The sequence below is a fragment of the Schistocerca americana genome, chromosome 2 (genome assembly GCF_021461395.2).
Source record: "Schistocerca americana isolate TAMUIC-IGC-003095 chromosome 2, iqSchAmer2.1, whole genome shotgun sequence".
In the NCBI taxonomy this organism is placed as follows: domain Eukaryota; kingdom Metazoa; phylum Arthropoda; class Insecta; order Orthoptera; family Acrididae; genus Schistocerca; species Schistocerca americana.
In genome coordinates this window covers 798,022,855-798,041,219 of record NC_060120.1, presented here as the reverse complement: position 1 = coordinate 798,041,219, position 18,365 = coordinate 798,022,855, and the positions used below count along the sequence as shown (strand labels likewise).

Sequence of the window (18,365 nt, the reverse complement as noted above, 5' to 3'; positions counted from 1 at the left end):
ATGCAGTAAATGAAGCAGGCAAAAAGGAACACAAATGTCTCAAAAATGAGATCAACAGGAAGTGCAAAATGGATAAGCAGGGATGGCTAGAGGACAAATGTAAGGATGTAGAGGCTTTTCTCACGAGGGGTAAGATAGATACTGCCTACAGGAAAATTAGAGAGACCTTTGGAGAAAAGAGAATCACTTGCATGAATATCAAGAGCTCAGATGGAAACACAGTTCTAAGCAAAGAAGGGAAAGCAGAAAGGTGGAAGGAGTATATAGAGGGTCTATACAGAGGCGATGTTCTAGAGGACAATATTGTGGAAATGGAAGAGGATGTAGATGAAGATGAAATGGGAGATATGACACTGCATGAAGAGTTTGACAGAGCACTGAAAGACCTAAGCCAAACAAGGCCCTGGAAGTAGGCAACATTCCATTAGAACTACTGACAGCCTTGGGAGAGCCAGTCCTGACAAAACTCTACCATCTGGTGAGCAAGATGTATGAGACAGGCGAAATTCCCTCTGACTTCAAGAAAAATATAATATCTCCAATCCCAAAGAAAGCAGGTGTTGACAGATGTGAAAGTTACTGAACTATCAGTTTAATAAGTCACAGCTGCAAAATACTAATGCGAGTGCTTTACAGACGAATGGAAAAACTGGTAGAAGCCGACCTCGGGGAAGATCAGTTTGGATTCTGTAAAAATGTTGGAGCATGTGAGGCAATACTGACCCTATGACTTATCTTAGAAGAAAGATTAAGGAAAGGCAAAACTATGTTTCTAGCATTTTTAGACTTAGAGAAAGCTTTTGACAATGTTGACTGGAATACTCTCTTTCAAATTCTGAAGGTGGCAGGGATAAAATACAGGGAGCAAAAGGCTATTTACAATTTGTATAGAAACCAGATGGTAGTTATAAGAGTCAAGGGGTATGAAAGGGAAGCAGTGGTTGGGAAGGGAGTGAGACAGGGTTGTAGCCTCTCCCCAATGCTATTCAATCTGTATATTGAGCAAGCAGTAAAGGAAACAAAAGAAAAGTTCGGAGTAGGTATTAAGATCCATGGAGAAGAAATAAAAACTTTGAGGTTCACCAATGACATAGTAGTTCTGTCAGAGACAGCAAAGGACCTGGAAGAGCAGTTGAACGGAATGGACAGTGTCTTGAAAGGAGGATATAAGATGAACATCAACAAAAGCAAAACGAGGATAATGGAATGTAGTTGAATTAAGTCGAGTGATGGTGAGGGAATTAGATTAGGAAATGAGACACTTAAAGTAGTAAAGGAGTTTTGCTATTTGGGGAGCAAAATAACATGATGGTTGAAGTAGAGAGGATATAAAATGTAGACTGGCAATGGTGAGGAAAGCGTTTCTGAAGAAGAGAAATTTGTTAACATCGAGTACTTCCATGTATGGACGTGAATCATGGATGATAAATAGTTTAGTCAAGAAGAGAATAGAAGCTTTCGAAATGTGGTGCTACAGAAGAATGCTGAGGATTAGATGGGTAGATCACAAAACTAATGAGGAGGTATTGAATAGAATTGGGAAGAAGAAGGGACCGGTTGGTAGGACATGTTCTGAGGCATCAAGGGATCACAAATTTAGTATTGGAGGGCAGGGTGGAGGGTAAAAATCGTAGAGGGAGACCAAGAGATGAATACACTAAGCAGATCAGAAGGATGTAGGCTGCAGTAGGTACTGGGAGATGAAGAAGCTTGCACAGGATAGAGTAGCATGGATAGCTGCATCAAACCAGTCTCAGGACTGAAGACCAAAACAACAACAACAACAACTTGATATTGACAGTTCAATTCTTGCACATGTAATTCTGGTAAAAGGGGCTACCAGAGGAAATAAAATCGTGGCAGTGTCTGATGTCACAGATGACTTCCATCAATGAGAAGTTGTAACTTCGTAGGCCATTCCTTATAATAATGTTTGAGTGTTGTACATTAGACTATCAGTCAAACTGTTGTTTGTTTATTCCCTGTAGTAGGCACAAAAATGTGATGTCTTTTGAATGGTAACATTTTTCTTGCAACAGACACATTGAACAAAGGCAAAATTGAAGCAGTCAGGCACTTCATGGTAACCACTAGTTTTACTTAAACAGAACTGGAATGGAGTCAGAAATGATCCCGGCCATTGTTCTGCATATTGTGCTGCATATCAGTCATAAACATACTCCATCTTCAGGCCACGAGCGGCCTACCGGAACCATCCAACTGCCTTGTCATCCTCAGTGGAGGATGCGGATAGGAGGGGCATGGGGTCAGTACACTGCTCTCCCGGTCATTATGATGGTATAGTTGACCGAAGCCGCTACTATTCAGTCGAGTAGCTACTCAATTGGCATCACAAGGCTGAATGCACCCCAAAAAATGGCAACAGTGCATGGTGGCCTGGAGGATCACCCATCCAAGTGCTGACCACGCCCGACAGTGCTTAACATCGGTGATTTCACGGGAACTGGTGTATCGACTGCGGCATATCAGTCATACTTGATCAAATTCTTAAACATGGCAAAGAAAATTGGTAATGTACAAATGACTGGAGCTTAAGAATACTGTCCCACTGATAAACCTGAAATGAGGAGAGGTATCAGAAATTATCTTATCTGTTAATTTCCTGAAAAATGCTTTCCACTGTCGAAAAATTTCATTATCGAGAGGTTGAATCGCACTAGTAGTTCCAGGCAGAATCCACATTACATCTACAGATTCTTCATCATCCACCACAAAAACAGAGATGTCGTTATGTCCAGACCATGAATCTAACAAAAGCAATGAATTAGTTTCTGCAGCTGGTAGGAATACATTTTGAACAAAATGTTGCAAATTATTCTTTCCCATTTTTCCAGATTTTGATACATTGATTACGAGATTTTTGCAACTAAACAGTCAATTTTTTATTTTTGGACCTAATTTGCTTTGCGGTTCTTGAAGACAGATATACAGCTGCAGAAACCACTCATACTTATCACTGTCATTATCGTATAAGAATGTTTCATTGCTTTCATTGATTTGGCAACCAACTCTGTCTTTTTTTTCACCCTAAAATAATAAAGAGCAGTGTGCATGCAGTTCTTTCATGAAACCTGACTGATCAGCATTATAAATAGCAGTTGTGGGAATAACAGTAAGTTTTGTCTTCATGTTAGCTATCAATTTCTCTATAACATTGTCTATCACTGGCAGCTGCTGTACATGTTTGCGTGACACAATTTTGGTAATTTTGTGAATTCCTATTCTGTATGATTTCTTGAATCTGTGGAGCCAGGTTGATGAAGCCTGGAAATTAACAATGCCTGTATCAGATGTAATTTGGAGGCCCAGTCTCGTAGGTCTCCATCGGTAATGGTGCACAGCCTCTTTCAAACAGTTTTTCATTCAGACATTTTCAGATTCCCATTTTGCACATATTTTTTATTTCATGTAATTCATTCTTCCATTTGTACAATTCGTGCTCTGATTTTACAAAATGAGAACACCTTTGCACATTGTATAACTTCAAGTGTTTTCTCCCTCCTCCATTTAACAAGCTCTATCTTGTTAGAGCCACAATGGGAAACTTTGCTATTTACTGCTTTTTCCTTGTTGCTGAGGGCTGCTGCAGTACATGTTTTTTAGGCTAGGTATTCTTTTTCAGAACTGTTACTGGCACAACTGACATTGTCCAAATCACAATTCATGGAATCATCACAGTTATTTCCTGTTTCTTCTAACATACCTACAATTCCAAATGAAATGTCAATATCATTTAAATGAATGTCAAGGAAATCAACAAACAAATGACACAAATGTACATTCTCAGGAGAAGAGATGAATTTGACTGGAAACCACATTCTTCATATTTCATCATTGCTACATAGCACAATAAATATTAATTCAGCTTTATCTGTATTGTCAGTAGTTACCAGTACTCCAAAGAGCAACTGATAATTTGTCATAGATGTTACTTGAGTAGCTAATTTCTGAGAATAGCAACTGTGTACTGTAGCGTCAGAGAAACTATCAACAAATAGTAACCTGAAATGTCCTTTACAAATTACAATCAGGTTTTGTCATGTCTCCTGTTTACAAATGCACCACCAACCTTGGCTGTGTGTGTGCCTAGTTGTGCATGCACAGTTGCTACAGCACAAGTAGGGGTGTACATTCTACTGCCACCCGGTGCACTATGAATTTGGCAATTTCAGCTATTTTTTTTTAATACTTGCAAGCTTACACACATTCCTATTTTCCTATTCACTATTAGACTTACTCCTGAATTATCCCTGTTTGATTTTGTATTTATAATTCTCTACTCACTTGACCGGAAGTCCTGTTCTTCCTGCTACTGCACTTCACTAATTTCCACTGTATCTACAGTAACTTCAACCTGTCCATTTCTGTTTTTAAGCTCTCTAGCTTTACTATCTCATTAAGGGATCTAACATTCAACAACCTGAGCTGTAGAATGCCAATTTTGTTTTGCGTGATGACAACATCCCCCTGAGTAGTCCTACATGGAGATCCAAATGGGGGACTTTTTTACCTCCAGAACGCTTTACCCTAGAGGAGGCCATCATTTAACCTTCAAGTAGTACAACAGCTGTAGTTTCCCTTTGCTTTCAGCTGTTCAAAGTACAAGCATAAGAAGGCCATGTTGGCTAATGTTACAAGGTCAGATCAGTCAGTCATCCTTGCAACTACTAGATAGGCTGCTGTCCCTCTTCAGGAACCACATTTGTTTGGTCTCTTGGGGTTACAACTACCTTAAGGCTATCTATGTCACTGAGGCACACAAGCCATCCCAGGCCATGGATCTGACTCATGGGGAGGTCTATTTGGACAACTTATAAATAATACAGAATTTTATGATTGTACAGTAGGCCTACTCCAGTTTATCCATATCAATGAAGTACACACAACACTGTTACTTTAAAAAGCTGTGCAAACATAACTACCAATTAAAATTACTTGATAGTTGACATCTGTCACTTGCCACTGCAGTGTTTCCACATCAGCTTTTGGCTACCACTCAGTTATAGGCAACACAAAAACATGGCCACTCATTTCACAAATGCTGTTAATGTGTAATGTGGAGCAATGTTGGAGACAGCTCTCACAATATATGACAGAAATGTGATATGCTCTCTCAACAGCTGATTTTAAGTGCCCATTGACTGAACCACAGCAAATGATGAGTTTTGTAGCCCTCATTTTAAACTCATGTTCTAACTTAAGCATGACCTTGTAATGTGCAATGCCTCTGAGATAACAGCAGTCAACAATATGCAGCAGAACTAAAATCACAACTGTATTGTACACAGCAATTTCCACTACAAGCAAACTCACAACAGAAAACTTCAGTACTAACTCTAGAAGCAAACTGGAATATTTCTCTGTCACTGGTTACCTGAAACCATCCTCACACTGGCTATATGAGCTGCCATGTTACCAACTGATGAGCAGTTGTGCTTGGCAATAGGTTGTATATTATAAGTGACACTAGCAGATTCCAAATGAAAACATAATAGTAGGAAGAAAAATAAGAGAAAATAAAAAAGTCAATACAATGATAAAAAGAGCATGGCAAAGCACTAGAAATAAAAAAAATACATTTAAACAGTTAACCAAATAAAAATAATAATCACAGTTTCAGATTAGAATTATAAATAAAAAGAATTGCAACCTGCAACCTTCTACACTGCAGGTTTATTGTTACGCCAGTATACAATGTTAAGTTGTTATACTTACGACTATGGTGACCCAGTTGCAACAATAACTGTGACCTTCAAAAATTCATCTTCACCCAATGTCGTACAAAGCTTATCTGATGTAGCTGATCTCTGTGATTATAATAACTGTATATGTTATGCTGAATTGCATCTTGTATGAAAGGATCTATTAGTGTTTGGACAGTGTTGAATTTTGTTAGCATCGATGTGTGTGTATGTAGTTTTTGGTGTGGTTATGATGTGTGATGAAATATGAAATAAAAGGGTCAGACCCAGGATTCAAGATGTGAGCACACCAAGAAAGAGAGATGGACAAGGAACTGGAAGTGAACTGACAAATCATTGTGGAAGTTTGATGATGGCAAACAGTTCGGGCATGAAGTCGAGTGCCTTGATTGGACTATAGTAAGATCAAATTGACACTACACTTACATTATAGTGCAAATTCATCACAGAAATATTTCTTTGATTTTAAAGCCATCTTTCTGGCAGGCCGGGGAAATTTTCACCTTACTATCATAGGTTGGTCTCCCTTATTCATGATGCCATTTGCTATTATAAAGTCACAGCATTCCCAGTGTAAACAGAATTGATATGGAGAATAATTTTTCCCTTTGAAGCATGGAAGATGAATCTCAGTACCAACTTTGCACCTGGCAGCATTTTGTACTCACACTCAACAGCAGCTCTACTGCTGATGTTTAGTGAATAGTGGCTTGTCATGCAGTTAACAGAGGAAACAGCAGTGGGGCCAATTGTGATAAATAGATGCTTCTTCCAAACGCATTGTAATTATACCTTTCCTTTCTAGACATGCCGCACATCCTATTCAAGTTGTGCAAGCCACTATGCCGCAATGCAGTCTCTGGCTGAACTTCATCCCAGTGCGACACATGCCCATCAAGAAACAGGGAAGTTTCTGTGATCAGCTGCATTTTATTGCAGCTCAATACCCCACTACCATTAATATCAAGTGAGTGGGTGAAACCAGGACAGTGAGCTGTTCAGAACACTATACTAGAACACACTCATGGCCTGTCTCACAGAGTGGCATTCCACAGCAATTCCCAGTGTGACCAGTGTGCTTTCAGTGTTCTGCAATGGAACTTACTGCATGTTCAACAGGCTCCTTCTGCAGCTGCTAGACAGTTCCATGTTTGTTGCCTTGAGTCTATAAAGGCATCTGTGTGAACACTTGTGACTACAATAGCAGTAAGTCACAACTGAATCAGTTAATTCATAATGATACCAAGCTTTGGTTCATAGGTAGTCTACTGGGAAAATGCAATCAGTGTACAAACAAGACTGCTCACAAAACATTCACTCTGGCCCATCCTTGAATATTACTCAAGCATGTGGGATCCATATCAGATAGCCCAAACAGTGGACATTGAACATGTACACAGGACAGCAGAAGTGGCAACAGGTTTGTTTGACCCATGGTACGGGGTCACAGAGATACTGGCAGCTGTTTGAAGACAGACACCATCTACCCCAAGGTAACATACTTACAAAATATGAAAGCAACATTAATTGAGGAACATAGAAATTTATTACCCCCCCCCCCCCCCCACACACACACACACAAAACCACACCAATGCATCTCACTGTACAGATAAGGTTGGACTAATTACACCAGACAGAGACATATTTAAACAATCATTTTTCCTGCATTCCATATGCAAAATGAATGGTATGAAGATCTAATAAGTGTTGTAATAGGAAATACCCTCTATGATGCACTTCACAGTTGTTTGGAGACTATGTATGTAGATGTAGATGAATAGAGTTATGATATCTAATAAATGTCCCTTTTGTTTTTAGTCACTACCACACATTCCCTCCATTCCTCTGCATTCCTTGGTTGTCTCCCTCATATATATACAAGTGCAATATACAAGATAAGCCACCTAAGTTATTAACCATAAATATAACTGTTGAAGATGCCATTATTCAGTTATTATCCAGATGAATCATAACAAAAGTCCTCATGAAAAACATTTAATTTCTTGGTTTAGAAATATTAAGAGAAGCATATTTTTCAATTTAATTTTTTTTAGATATAAATGCAGTAATTATTTTCCTATTTCTACTCATATGATAGAGAAGAGTTCAATTGCGTATCACTCTCCAAAATCTTACCTGTCTAATCAGTGTAATTACAGTATTTAGACAATAGGATTTCTTTTTTTGGACATCAAATGAATTGCTGTCTCATGTGGAAGTTCATGTAATACAATAGGTCACACTTTTCTGATGTTGTCTCCACACAGCTTCACCTTCAATCCTAATTAAAAGTTAGACATGCTAGCAGGAAGGGTAATCTGTGATACCAAGTTGTTACCCTGGCTCATGGCGCATGGTCCCAGTTGCAGGTTGCCTATGTAATTGGCAACAAAAATTTCATATAACTACTGAATGAATTTGTCAATGGCCTTGCAACAATGGTAACACCAGTTCTCGTCAGATCACCGAAGTTAAGCACTGTTTAGCTCGGCTTGCACTTGGATGGGTCACCGTCTGGGTCTACCGAGTGCTGTTGGCAAGCTGGGTGCTCTCAGCCCTTGTGACACTAATTGAGGAGCTACTTGACTGAGAAGTAGTGATGCCGGTCGTGAAAACTGACGAAGGTTGGGAAAGTGGTGTGCTGACCACATGCTCCTCTGTATATGGATCCAATGACTCCTAAGGGTTGAGGATGACACGGCAGTACTGTTGGGCCTTCAAAGCCTTTTGGGATGGTGTTTATTTGTTTATTTTACTGTTATCATGACCTACTTATTAAGAGCAATAAGCCGATGTTAAAGGTTTAACACAATAAGACAAATATCACAGTTAGAAATTGTGTACAGGACTTAATGTAGTGGAACTCATGGCGTGCAAATTAGCCACAATATATTAATCCAGTATTTGTCACAGAGAGCATTTAGTGACTTCCAATGATAATTTCATATCTTTACAAAACTTTTCCTCACTGGCATTCCCACAAACTAATAAAAGGAAGACAGCTTATCACTTACAATATTTCTACTCACCATATACCGGAGATGTTGAATCACTTTTTGTTGTGTCTTCAGCATCTTTACTATATGGTGAGTAGCAACTATACTTTTCATTATATTGTTGCATTCCATCCTGGATTTTCCATTGTTTGATTTTACAATATTTCTGCCATTTTTGCAGTACAATTTCAGCATCAAGCATGACATTTTAATTTATAATTTCTTTTATCAACTCTATTTGCAACACATTTTATAACAATAACCTTATATACCACTGAACGTATCTACAAAATTATATCATTATACAACACAGAGTTCAAGAGACATGACAATATTGAGATGTTGTGAAAAACTAGCTTTAGCTTAAACCAGAGTGCAAATTAACCAGACTACAGCCATTCAGTGTATTGAAAATGGGAGGGGGGGGTGGGGGTGGGGGGGGGGGGGGGCAGTCAACTGGTTTAAAACTTACAACAAAGTTTAAACATAATTTCAAACCTGTTCTAAACTTTTTCTCACTTACATACTAAATGTCAAATATTTAACACATTTACTCATTTGCAAAGTTGTCAGAGGATTCAAGATGTTTTATAAGTGAGAGTTCAATTCCTTAAAGAATCGAGGGACAGTCTACTGATTTAAAACTAATCAACACAGTGACTACATTACTTTATATGACATTACAACTGGAAAACAGGAATAAGGCTTCTAGCAACAACTCACCAGCACTGTATTATATGTGGTGACTGTTTTCTTTTCTTGCAGTCTGAGCTATGAAACAGAGAATCTCAAACTAAATGCACATTTACAACAAGAACTATAGTTATAAAGTTTCCTAAGTAATAACTTCCAATGGACTAAAAGTTTAACAAGTTTAAAATCAAACAATGGAAAGTTCAGGATGGAATGTAACCATTTGATGAGAAGGATAGTTGCTACTCACCATAGAGCGCATATAGCGGAGATGCTGAGACACAGATAGGTACAACAAAAAGACTACCACAAAATAAGTTTGTTGGCCTTTGTCAAAAACAGACACACACACACACACACACACACACACACACACACACACACACACACAAATGCAACTTTGCATTTGTGTGTGTGTTAATCACACATTATTACATATTAATATGCAGCATAAGTTACATAAAACAATATATAATATAATATTAGAGAATAATAATGTGTGATCAAATGGACAATTATGAACAAAGTGCCAAATACAGTCAGGGACTTATATACAGATTTTATGTCTTCAGTTGATAATAAAAAGTGGTGGTGAACACTTTCCTAAAATAAATTCAGCAGGTGCTTAATATTCCAGCTGTCATCTACAATATGTATTTGGAGTCACTCATGTGGGTACAACTGGGTAGACTGGAGAGTTTCTATTGACATTGTTTCACATCTTGTGACAATGTGATGGTTTAAATCACCTAGAATTGTCCTAACTGGCACACAGGCTTTATCTTTAAGTATCAGAGAAAAAGGCTGAATGGCACCAGATTAGTTGAACATGCTGAGACTTGCTTTTCAGTGCTCAGGATATACGAGACATTTAAATCTTTCCCAGCATAGTAATAGCTCTGCAAACTTGGGAAAACTGCCAGAATCCAAAGAATACCATCTGGTATTTTGGTCCAGTCTTCAGGTCATCTTTAGTTGTAAACTCATGAAAATACATTGAGCTTCTTTATTAAGCTCCAACCAACAAATGCGTGGTGTTCTCATGGGTTACTTGAGGAGGTTGATTCAGTCATAACCCTTGGTGAAAGCTCACAGTTTCAGTATCAGATTGCTAATTCTTATTCACTGAACTAATAAATAAATTCAAATTACACAGAAAATGGAGCTGTCTACTGGCAACATTTCATGTAGTATCCACCTTGAAACCACCAGTGATGATACGATATTCTGACAGTCAAATTTCCACCAACTCCTTAATGGTAGCCTCCCAGAATTGGTTTATGACCCACAAATTTAACATTGCTATAATTCATCAAAGGGCCCATTGAAATGCAATGATCTGTAATAGTGGATTTGCTCACTTGAAGGAGATGAGTACACAGTTGGTGCCCTGCAATATGCTCCCAAATGGTGTGTTTTGATCGTTCTATTCTCATTTTTATAAAACAATACATTTTGTAACTATAACAATATAGTAACATGTTAGCCAATTTCATTCTTATGTTTAATTTATAATAAAAAAATCCCAATGACAACTGTATTCACAACAATTCTGAAATTGGATATCACAATTATTATCTTTCCTCTGTATTAACCTAACCTTTCTGATTGCTGCATTTTCCAACTCTATTATCTTTGAATGATGAATACTAATTATTCCTGTGGAAAGAATTTTGCACCTGTCTTTAACTTTAAACACTAATTTTATGAATTTATACTAACACTAAGGCACTGCATTGTGCATAAAAGATCATAGTGTCCCTGTTTTATAGTTGTTTTTAAATTTAGTGATTAACTGTCCTTGAATTTCATACTCCATTAGATTTCTAAACCCTAATATTCCTTTTTTCCATTAGATTTCTTGGAATGTTCGAGAGTTGCACACTGAATGTGCTGACACCAAGGTTGATAAGAATAAGTGCAAGCTCTGCTTCAATTTGTGAAGAGTACTACCAAGTAATCTCATTCTGGAATCTGAGTATACATTGATGGTAACAAGTGTTCAACTGTTTAACTGTGTTTAAAGGGTGGCAAATACATCATTTAGGCTATATGATACAGCTGATCATATTTCATCTACATCTACATCTACATCCATACTACGCAAGCCACCTGATGGTGTGTGGTGGAGGGTACCTTGAGTACCTCTATCAGTTCTCACTTCTATTCCAGTCTCGTATTGTTCGTGGAAAGAAGGATTGTCAGTATCCCTCTGTGTGGCCTCTAATCTCTCTGATTTTATCCTCATGGTCTCTTCGCGAGATATATGTAGGAGGGAGCAATATTCTGCTTGACTCCTCGGTGAAGGTATGTTCTCGAAACTTCAACAAAAGCCCGTACCGAGCTACTGAGCGTCTCTCCTGCAGAGTCTTCTACTGGAGTTTATCTATCATCTTCGTAACGCTCTCGTGATTACTAAATGATCCAGTAATGAAGCGCGCTGCTCTCCATTGGATCTGCTTTATCTCTTCTATCAACCATATCTGGTATGGATCCCACACTGCTGAGCAGTATTCAAGCAGTGGGCGAACAAGCATACTGTATTCTACTGCCTTTGTTTACAGATTGCTTTTCCTTAGGATTCTTCCCATGAATCTCAGTCTGGCATCTGCTTTACCAACGATCAACTTTATATGATCATTCCATTTTAAATCACTCCTAATGCGTACTCCCATATAGTTAATGGACTTAACTGCTTCCAGTTGCTGACCTGCTATTTTGTAGCTAAATGATATGGGACCTATCTTTCTATCTATTTGCAGCACATTACACTTGTCTACATTGAGATTCAATTGCCATTCCCTCTCACTTCGGAAGACTTCTCTCCAATGAGAATGGCATGCTGCGTTCTGTTATCTAGGAACTCTTCAATCGAATCACACAATTGGTCTGATAGTCCATATACTCTTACTTTGTTCCTTAAATTACTGTGAGGAACTGTATCAAACGCCTCGCGGAAGTCAAGATACACGGCATCTACCTGGGAACCTGTGTCTATGGCCCTCTGAGCCTCGTGGATGAATAGCGCGAGCTGGGTTTCACACGATCATCTATTTCAAAATCTATGCTGATTCCTACTGAGTAGATTTCCAGTCTCCAGAAAAGTCATTATACTCGAACATAATACGTGTTCCAAAATTCTACAACTGATCGACATTAGAGATATAGGTCTATAGTTCGGCACATCAGTTCGACGTCCCTTCTTGAAAACGGGGATGACCTGTGCTCTTTTCCAATCGTTTGGAATGCTACGCTCTTCTAGAGACCTATGGCACACGACTGCAAGAAGGGGGGCAAGTTCCTTCACATACTCTGTGTTAAATCGAACTGGTATCCCATCAGGTCCAGTGGCCTTTCCTCTTTTGAGCGATTTTAATTGTTCCTCTATCCCTCTGTCGTCTATTTAGATATCTACCATTTTGTCATCTGTATGACAATCTAGAGAAGGAACTACAGTGCAGTCTTTATCTGTGAAACAGCTTTGGAAAAAGACATTTAGTATTTCGGCCTTTAGTCTGTCATCCTCTGTTTCAGTACCATTTTGGTCACAGATTGTCTGGACATGTTGTTTTGATCCAGCTACCGCTTTGACATAAGACCAAAATTTCGTAGGATTTCTGCCAAGTCAGCACATAGAACATTACTTTTGAATTCATTGAATGCCTCTCACATAGCCCTCCTCCCACTACATTTCGCTTCGCGTAATTTTTGTTTGTTTGCAAGGCTTTGGCTATGTTTATGTTTGCTGTTAAGTTCCCTTTCCTTCCAAAGCAGTTTTCTAACTTGGTTGTTGTACCACGGTGGCTCTTTTACATCTCTTATGATCTTGCTTGGCACATACTCATCTAACACATATTGTACGATGGTTTTGTACTTTGTCCACTGATCCTCAACACTATCTGTACTTGAGACAAAACTTTTGCATTGAGCCGTCAGGTACCCTGTAATCTGCTTTTTGTCACTTTTGCTAAACAGAAAAATCTTCCTACCTTTTTTAATATTTCTATTTACGGCTGAAATCATCGATGCAGTAACCGCTTTATGATCGCTGATTCCCTGTTCTGCGTTAACTGATTCAAATAGTTCAGGTCTGTTTGTCACTAGAAGGTCTAATATGTTATCACCACAAGTCAGTTCTCTGTTTAACTGCTCAAGGTAGTTTTCAGATAAAGCACTTGAAAAAATCTCACTGGATTTTTTGTCCCTGCCACCCATTATGAACATTTGAGTCTCCCAATCTATATCCGGCAAATTAAAATCTCCACCCAGAACTATAAAATGGTGGGGAAATCTACTCAAAATATTTTCCAAATTATCCTTCAGGTGCTCAGCCACAGCAGCTGCTGAGGCAGGGGGCCTATAGAGACATCCAATTACCATGTCTGAGCCTGCTTTAACCGTGACCTTCACCCAAATTATTTCACATTTCGGATCTCTGTCAATTTCCTTCGATACTATTGCACTTCTTATCGCTATAAACACGCCTCCCCCTTCACCGTCCAGCCTGTCTCTGCAGTAAGCGTTCCAGTCTGAGTTTAGGATTTCATTACTGTTTACGTCTGGATTCAGCCAACTTTCTGTTCCTAGTACTATATGGGCATTGTGACCGTTTATTAATGAGAGCAGTTCCGGGACCTTTCTATAGACGCTCCTGCAGTTTACTATTAGCACATTAATATTGTTATTCCCTATTGCATTTTGCCTACTCCTACCTTGCCGCGTCTCAGGAGGCATCTTGTTGTGCCTAGGGAGGGAATTCTCTAACCTAAAAAACCCACATGTACACGCCACACATACTCCGCTACCCTTGTAGCCACTTCCGGCGTGTAGTGCACGCGTGACCTATTCTGGGGGACCCTATATTTCTCCACCTGATAACAGAGGTTGAGAAATTTGCACCCCAGATCTCCGCAGAATCGTCTGAGCCTCTGGTTTAAGCCTTCCACTCGGCTTCATACCAGAGGACCACGATCGGTTCTGGGAACGATACTACAAATAGTTATGTGTTGCCACTTAATTTTTACCAGTTGCTCTGATAGATTCAGAACTGTGGTTGGTTATATGAGGGCAAGGGTACATAATGAGAAAGTTCTGGACATTGGTAGCAGGTGGCTGAAAGAGACCATTTGATACACCAACAAGCTCAAGCAAATACAAGGGCCCCATTGTACACCTTCCAGGCTGAGATAGTAATACCACTATATTCAGCATGTACACAAAAAGTATTTTTAAGTGAACAGCATAATGAGAAGTGGTGACTTATTTCCTGATACTAGACTTCTATTCTTTGTCACTTCTGTTTTTAATGGTGTCAAGAAAGAGCATGCTGGAAAGCATTTGAATGAAACCATATTGTCATTAAGATGGACATAGTTCCTTGAAGATAATGAGGCTATTGGTCAGTGATGATAACCACCTGTATGTCTGAAGCCCTTTTGATGATTGTTGCATAGCAAGGAATTCAGAAATATTTTCCAGCGTACAGTACATGACCACACACTAATGGTAACACAGGTATGTCTGTATAGTATTTTCATGATCCTATGCCACACAGATTCATCAATCTGACACCAATAGGGCATAGATTATATCACATGAATTGCTATTTTTAATACCCTAACAGTGAACAAATTCTAGAGCTATAATTTGAGGAAATGGATGGGTATGATTCCAATAGTGCAATAGGACCTGTCTCCATGTATGCAATTTCTCAATCTTCATTATCTGCAAAGCATCAGTTTTGATGTACTTGTGTCCGAAGACTCTCCATTAATTTCTATTAATTCCTGACAACTTATTTTTGAGCTGCTGCATCTTAAATAAATCTCTGTTTTCTATATTATTACAGTACAATTAACACCATGATGTTCATGTGGACCATTTCCTCTACCTGTGAAGCATACTGTCATCTAACTGCTCATCTGGGAAAGATGTGGAGAATAGATTATGTGCTGCCCATGTAGCATTTGGACGTCTTGCAAAGCTTGTCTTCCTGAATAAAGACCTAACACTGTACACCAAACTGATGGTGTACAAAGCTGTATCATTTCCACCCTGCTATATGTTTGTGAAACTTGGACATTATATCGCTGTGATCTGAAGAAACTAGAACGCTTCAATCAACAGAAGCTAAAACATATCATGAACCTGAAATGGGACGACTTCATATCCAACACGGCTGTTCTTGAGAAAGCAAAAATGTATAACATGGAAGCTCTTATCATTGGGCATCAACTCAGATGGGTTGGACATGTCCAGCGGATGAAAAATGACAGACTTCCATGCCAAATGCTGTACAGCGAAGTGAGCACAGGTAAAAGGCCACGAGGTGCCCCTCTCAAACATTATAAGGATCAGTACAAGAAAAATCTGAAAAACTTGAACATCGATCCGAGTAACTGGTCCACAATAGCAGAAGGCCAAAGTCGCTGGCGCTCAGTTACCTCAAATGCTCTTCAAAACTTTGAGCTGGAACGTCGAAGAATGGAGAATGACAAACGCCAGAGACGTAAACTCCTCCAGGCTCAGCCACGTCCTCCACCTTCCATCAGCTGTAATGTCTGTGGCTGCCTGTTCCACACTAGGATTGGATTGCTAAGCCATCAACGACACTTCCACGCCTGAACCGTGACAAAGGAAATCTCAGGAGAGAAATGAAAACTCGGATACGAGTATCAGCCAATGACGACAGTACAAGCAACACCATGATGTTCATTATTCCATAACAAAATATTAGTGAGGTTCTTGGCTATACAACTTTACTACATTTCCTTTCTGTTAATATTATAATAATGTACACTAATTTCTAAATTTGTAAGTTTAATTATTCAGATCTTTAAACATATGAATAACTTTCTGGTAACTGAGTTTTAATGACCATAGTGGGTGATCCTTCTACAGTATTCATTCACTCTATCTCCAGCTTTAAAAAAAGTCATATCAATGAGTAGAATTAGTCCAATGGCAAATTGCAACTTCTTTCACCCTCTGATAATATTTGAAACTCACTGACAGCAAGAAAAAATGAATTTTTTCATAATAATTATTCCTTATACTGGATAAAATCTCTAAGCCTCCTCACTTCGACTGGACTTGTTACGATGTTTGAAAAAAAAAAAATACCACTGTGGAATACTAGCAAAAGCTCCAAACAAATTTTATGAACTCTGTGTGAAAGCAGTTGCTGGTCTAACAACCAAGGCTATTTGCTGTCATGTGCAACATTATCAGTTGTGTTAAGTTTCCCTTGAGAAAGTCACTGCCCCTTGCACAACCAATTATTGTCCATGGTTCTCTGCAATTTACCAACAAAGATAAACTCCTGATTACCATTACATGTGAATTACTGTTTGTCAATAGCCAATATGACGAGGACCTGGATATAATAATAAATTAATTAACATACAATTTTTACTATTTTCTGAATTCTGAATATTCCTCTGAATTTTGAATATTCCTCTGCTGGATGTGGTTCTTAAAACTATACTTCTAAAAATGTGAGACGTAATCCAGCATGAAACACATGATCACTCCATAAATCATTATTCACAGACAAAATTAAACTATTATCTTTCATAATTTCAGCTTCTTTTCAACATACTACTTTGATGGAGTATGGCTCTACCCAATATTTATAACATCTACCTGGCCACTTCGTATTTCCTTAGTACTCCTAATATATGTATGGACACTGGTGACATATACATTTGGTGAATATCTGAGTACAAGAATTTGGGGTAAATATCCATATTTTTTCTGCATACCATTTATGTTAACATCATCTTTTAACACTGGTTCATTATATTTCTTTGTGTAAACAATAACCACCTTCTTGATTTCAGGTCATGAAATTCAAATGCTGAAAGCACAGGAGACTTCAAAAAAGAACAAGCAAATCTAGATTTTTGCACACAACTATGAGAGTAATTTCAATAGCACATTCAAATTTATACACAGTCTTACCAAAAGACTTTGTGCATTGGTCTTACATGTCACCAAACTCACTCATTATTTTGTTAAAATAAATTGTTCTGAAAAATTATACTTTAAATTATGTGATGCCTTATATGTAAAATTAATGTTGCCAGTGTTCAGTTGGATCATGGAAAACTGCAAAACTGATTTTGCTTCATAAACTGGATTATCAAGTTTTTGCTTATTTTCCCATTTTACACAACAGACTAAAAATGTGCTGTTTTGCTGTATTATCAAGCAGTGTGATTTAAAAAATAATCACTAAAATCTTGAGAATGCACACAAAAAATATTTCAGAAATGAGACTTACATACTTTTTTTCAGCAGTGAGGGGCATAGATCTGTGTGGTACTCTTTCCATTTTCATTTCACCTATGCAAAATTTGACATAAATTTCAACTATTTTAATATTATTTCTAGAATAAGTAGCTAGATTGGACATTGGTCCATTCATTAGTTTTTGCTCATTGTATTGCAAGAGCCCACAATAAAGAACCTGAAGGGATGCAGAAAGACCCATGAAATAAATGAATAGTACAAAGATAGAGCTACCAATATGTCAAAAGCAATAAAGGACATAGTAACTCAAAAGGACATTTCTACAGAACATCAAGTTTCAGGGGAATTTAATGACTAGTACTGACTATAGTGACAGTACTTGGGAACAAAATTGAAGCTACAGGTATATCTACAAGAGATGTACTTACTTTCCAACCACCAAAAGGAAATGTTTTCTTTGGAATACTAATGCTGAGATTTAATAAAAAATTCCTTCCTCCTTACATTAGAATTTTCAGTTTTCTGACAAATCTGAATTTAATTGGTACCAATTTATCAACCATGGCTGCAAAAAATATCACAGGCCCCCTAACTCATGTGGACACTGAGAGATATTGATCACACATTCATGTGGTGTATCATATGGTTTGCTTATATGAAAATGTCCTCTCGATTTTAGTTACATTTTTTGACACACAA

At 38.2% G+C, this 18,365-nt stretch overlaps 1 protein-coding gene and 1 pseudogene across 1 annotated transcript in view; both read left to right on the top strand.

The window, feature by feature from the left end:
• The window catches only part of LOC124594443 (androgen-dependent TFPI-regulating protein-like), a 90,743-nt gene extending 73,348 nt beyond the window's left edge, over positions 1-17,395 (top strand). The window contains exons 5-6 of the mRNA XM_047132818.1: positions 16,998-17,149; positions 17,255-17,395. Of these exons, the coding sequence (XP_046988774.1) occupies positions 16,998-17,149; positions 17,255-17,313 (211 nt within the window). The 3' untranslated portion in view covers positions 17,314-17,395. The remainder of the gene's footprint in view (positions 1-16,997; positions 17,150-17,254) is intronic.
• Positions 8,145-8,263, top strand: LOC124597080 (annotated as a pseudogene).
• Positions 17,396-18,365: the final 970 nt, after the last annotated feature.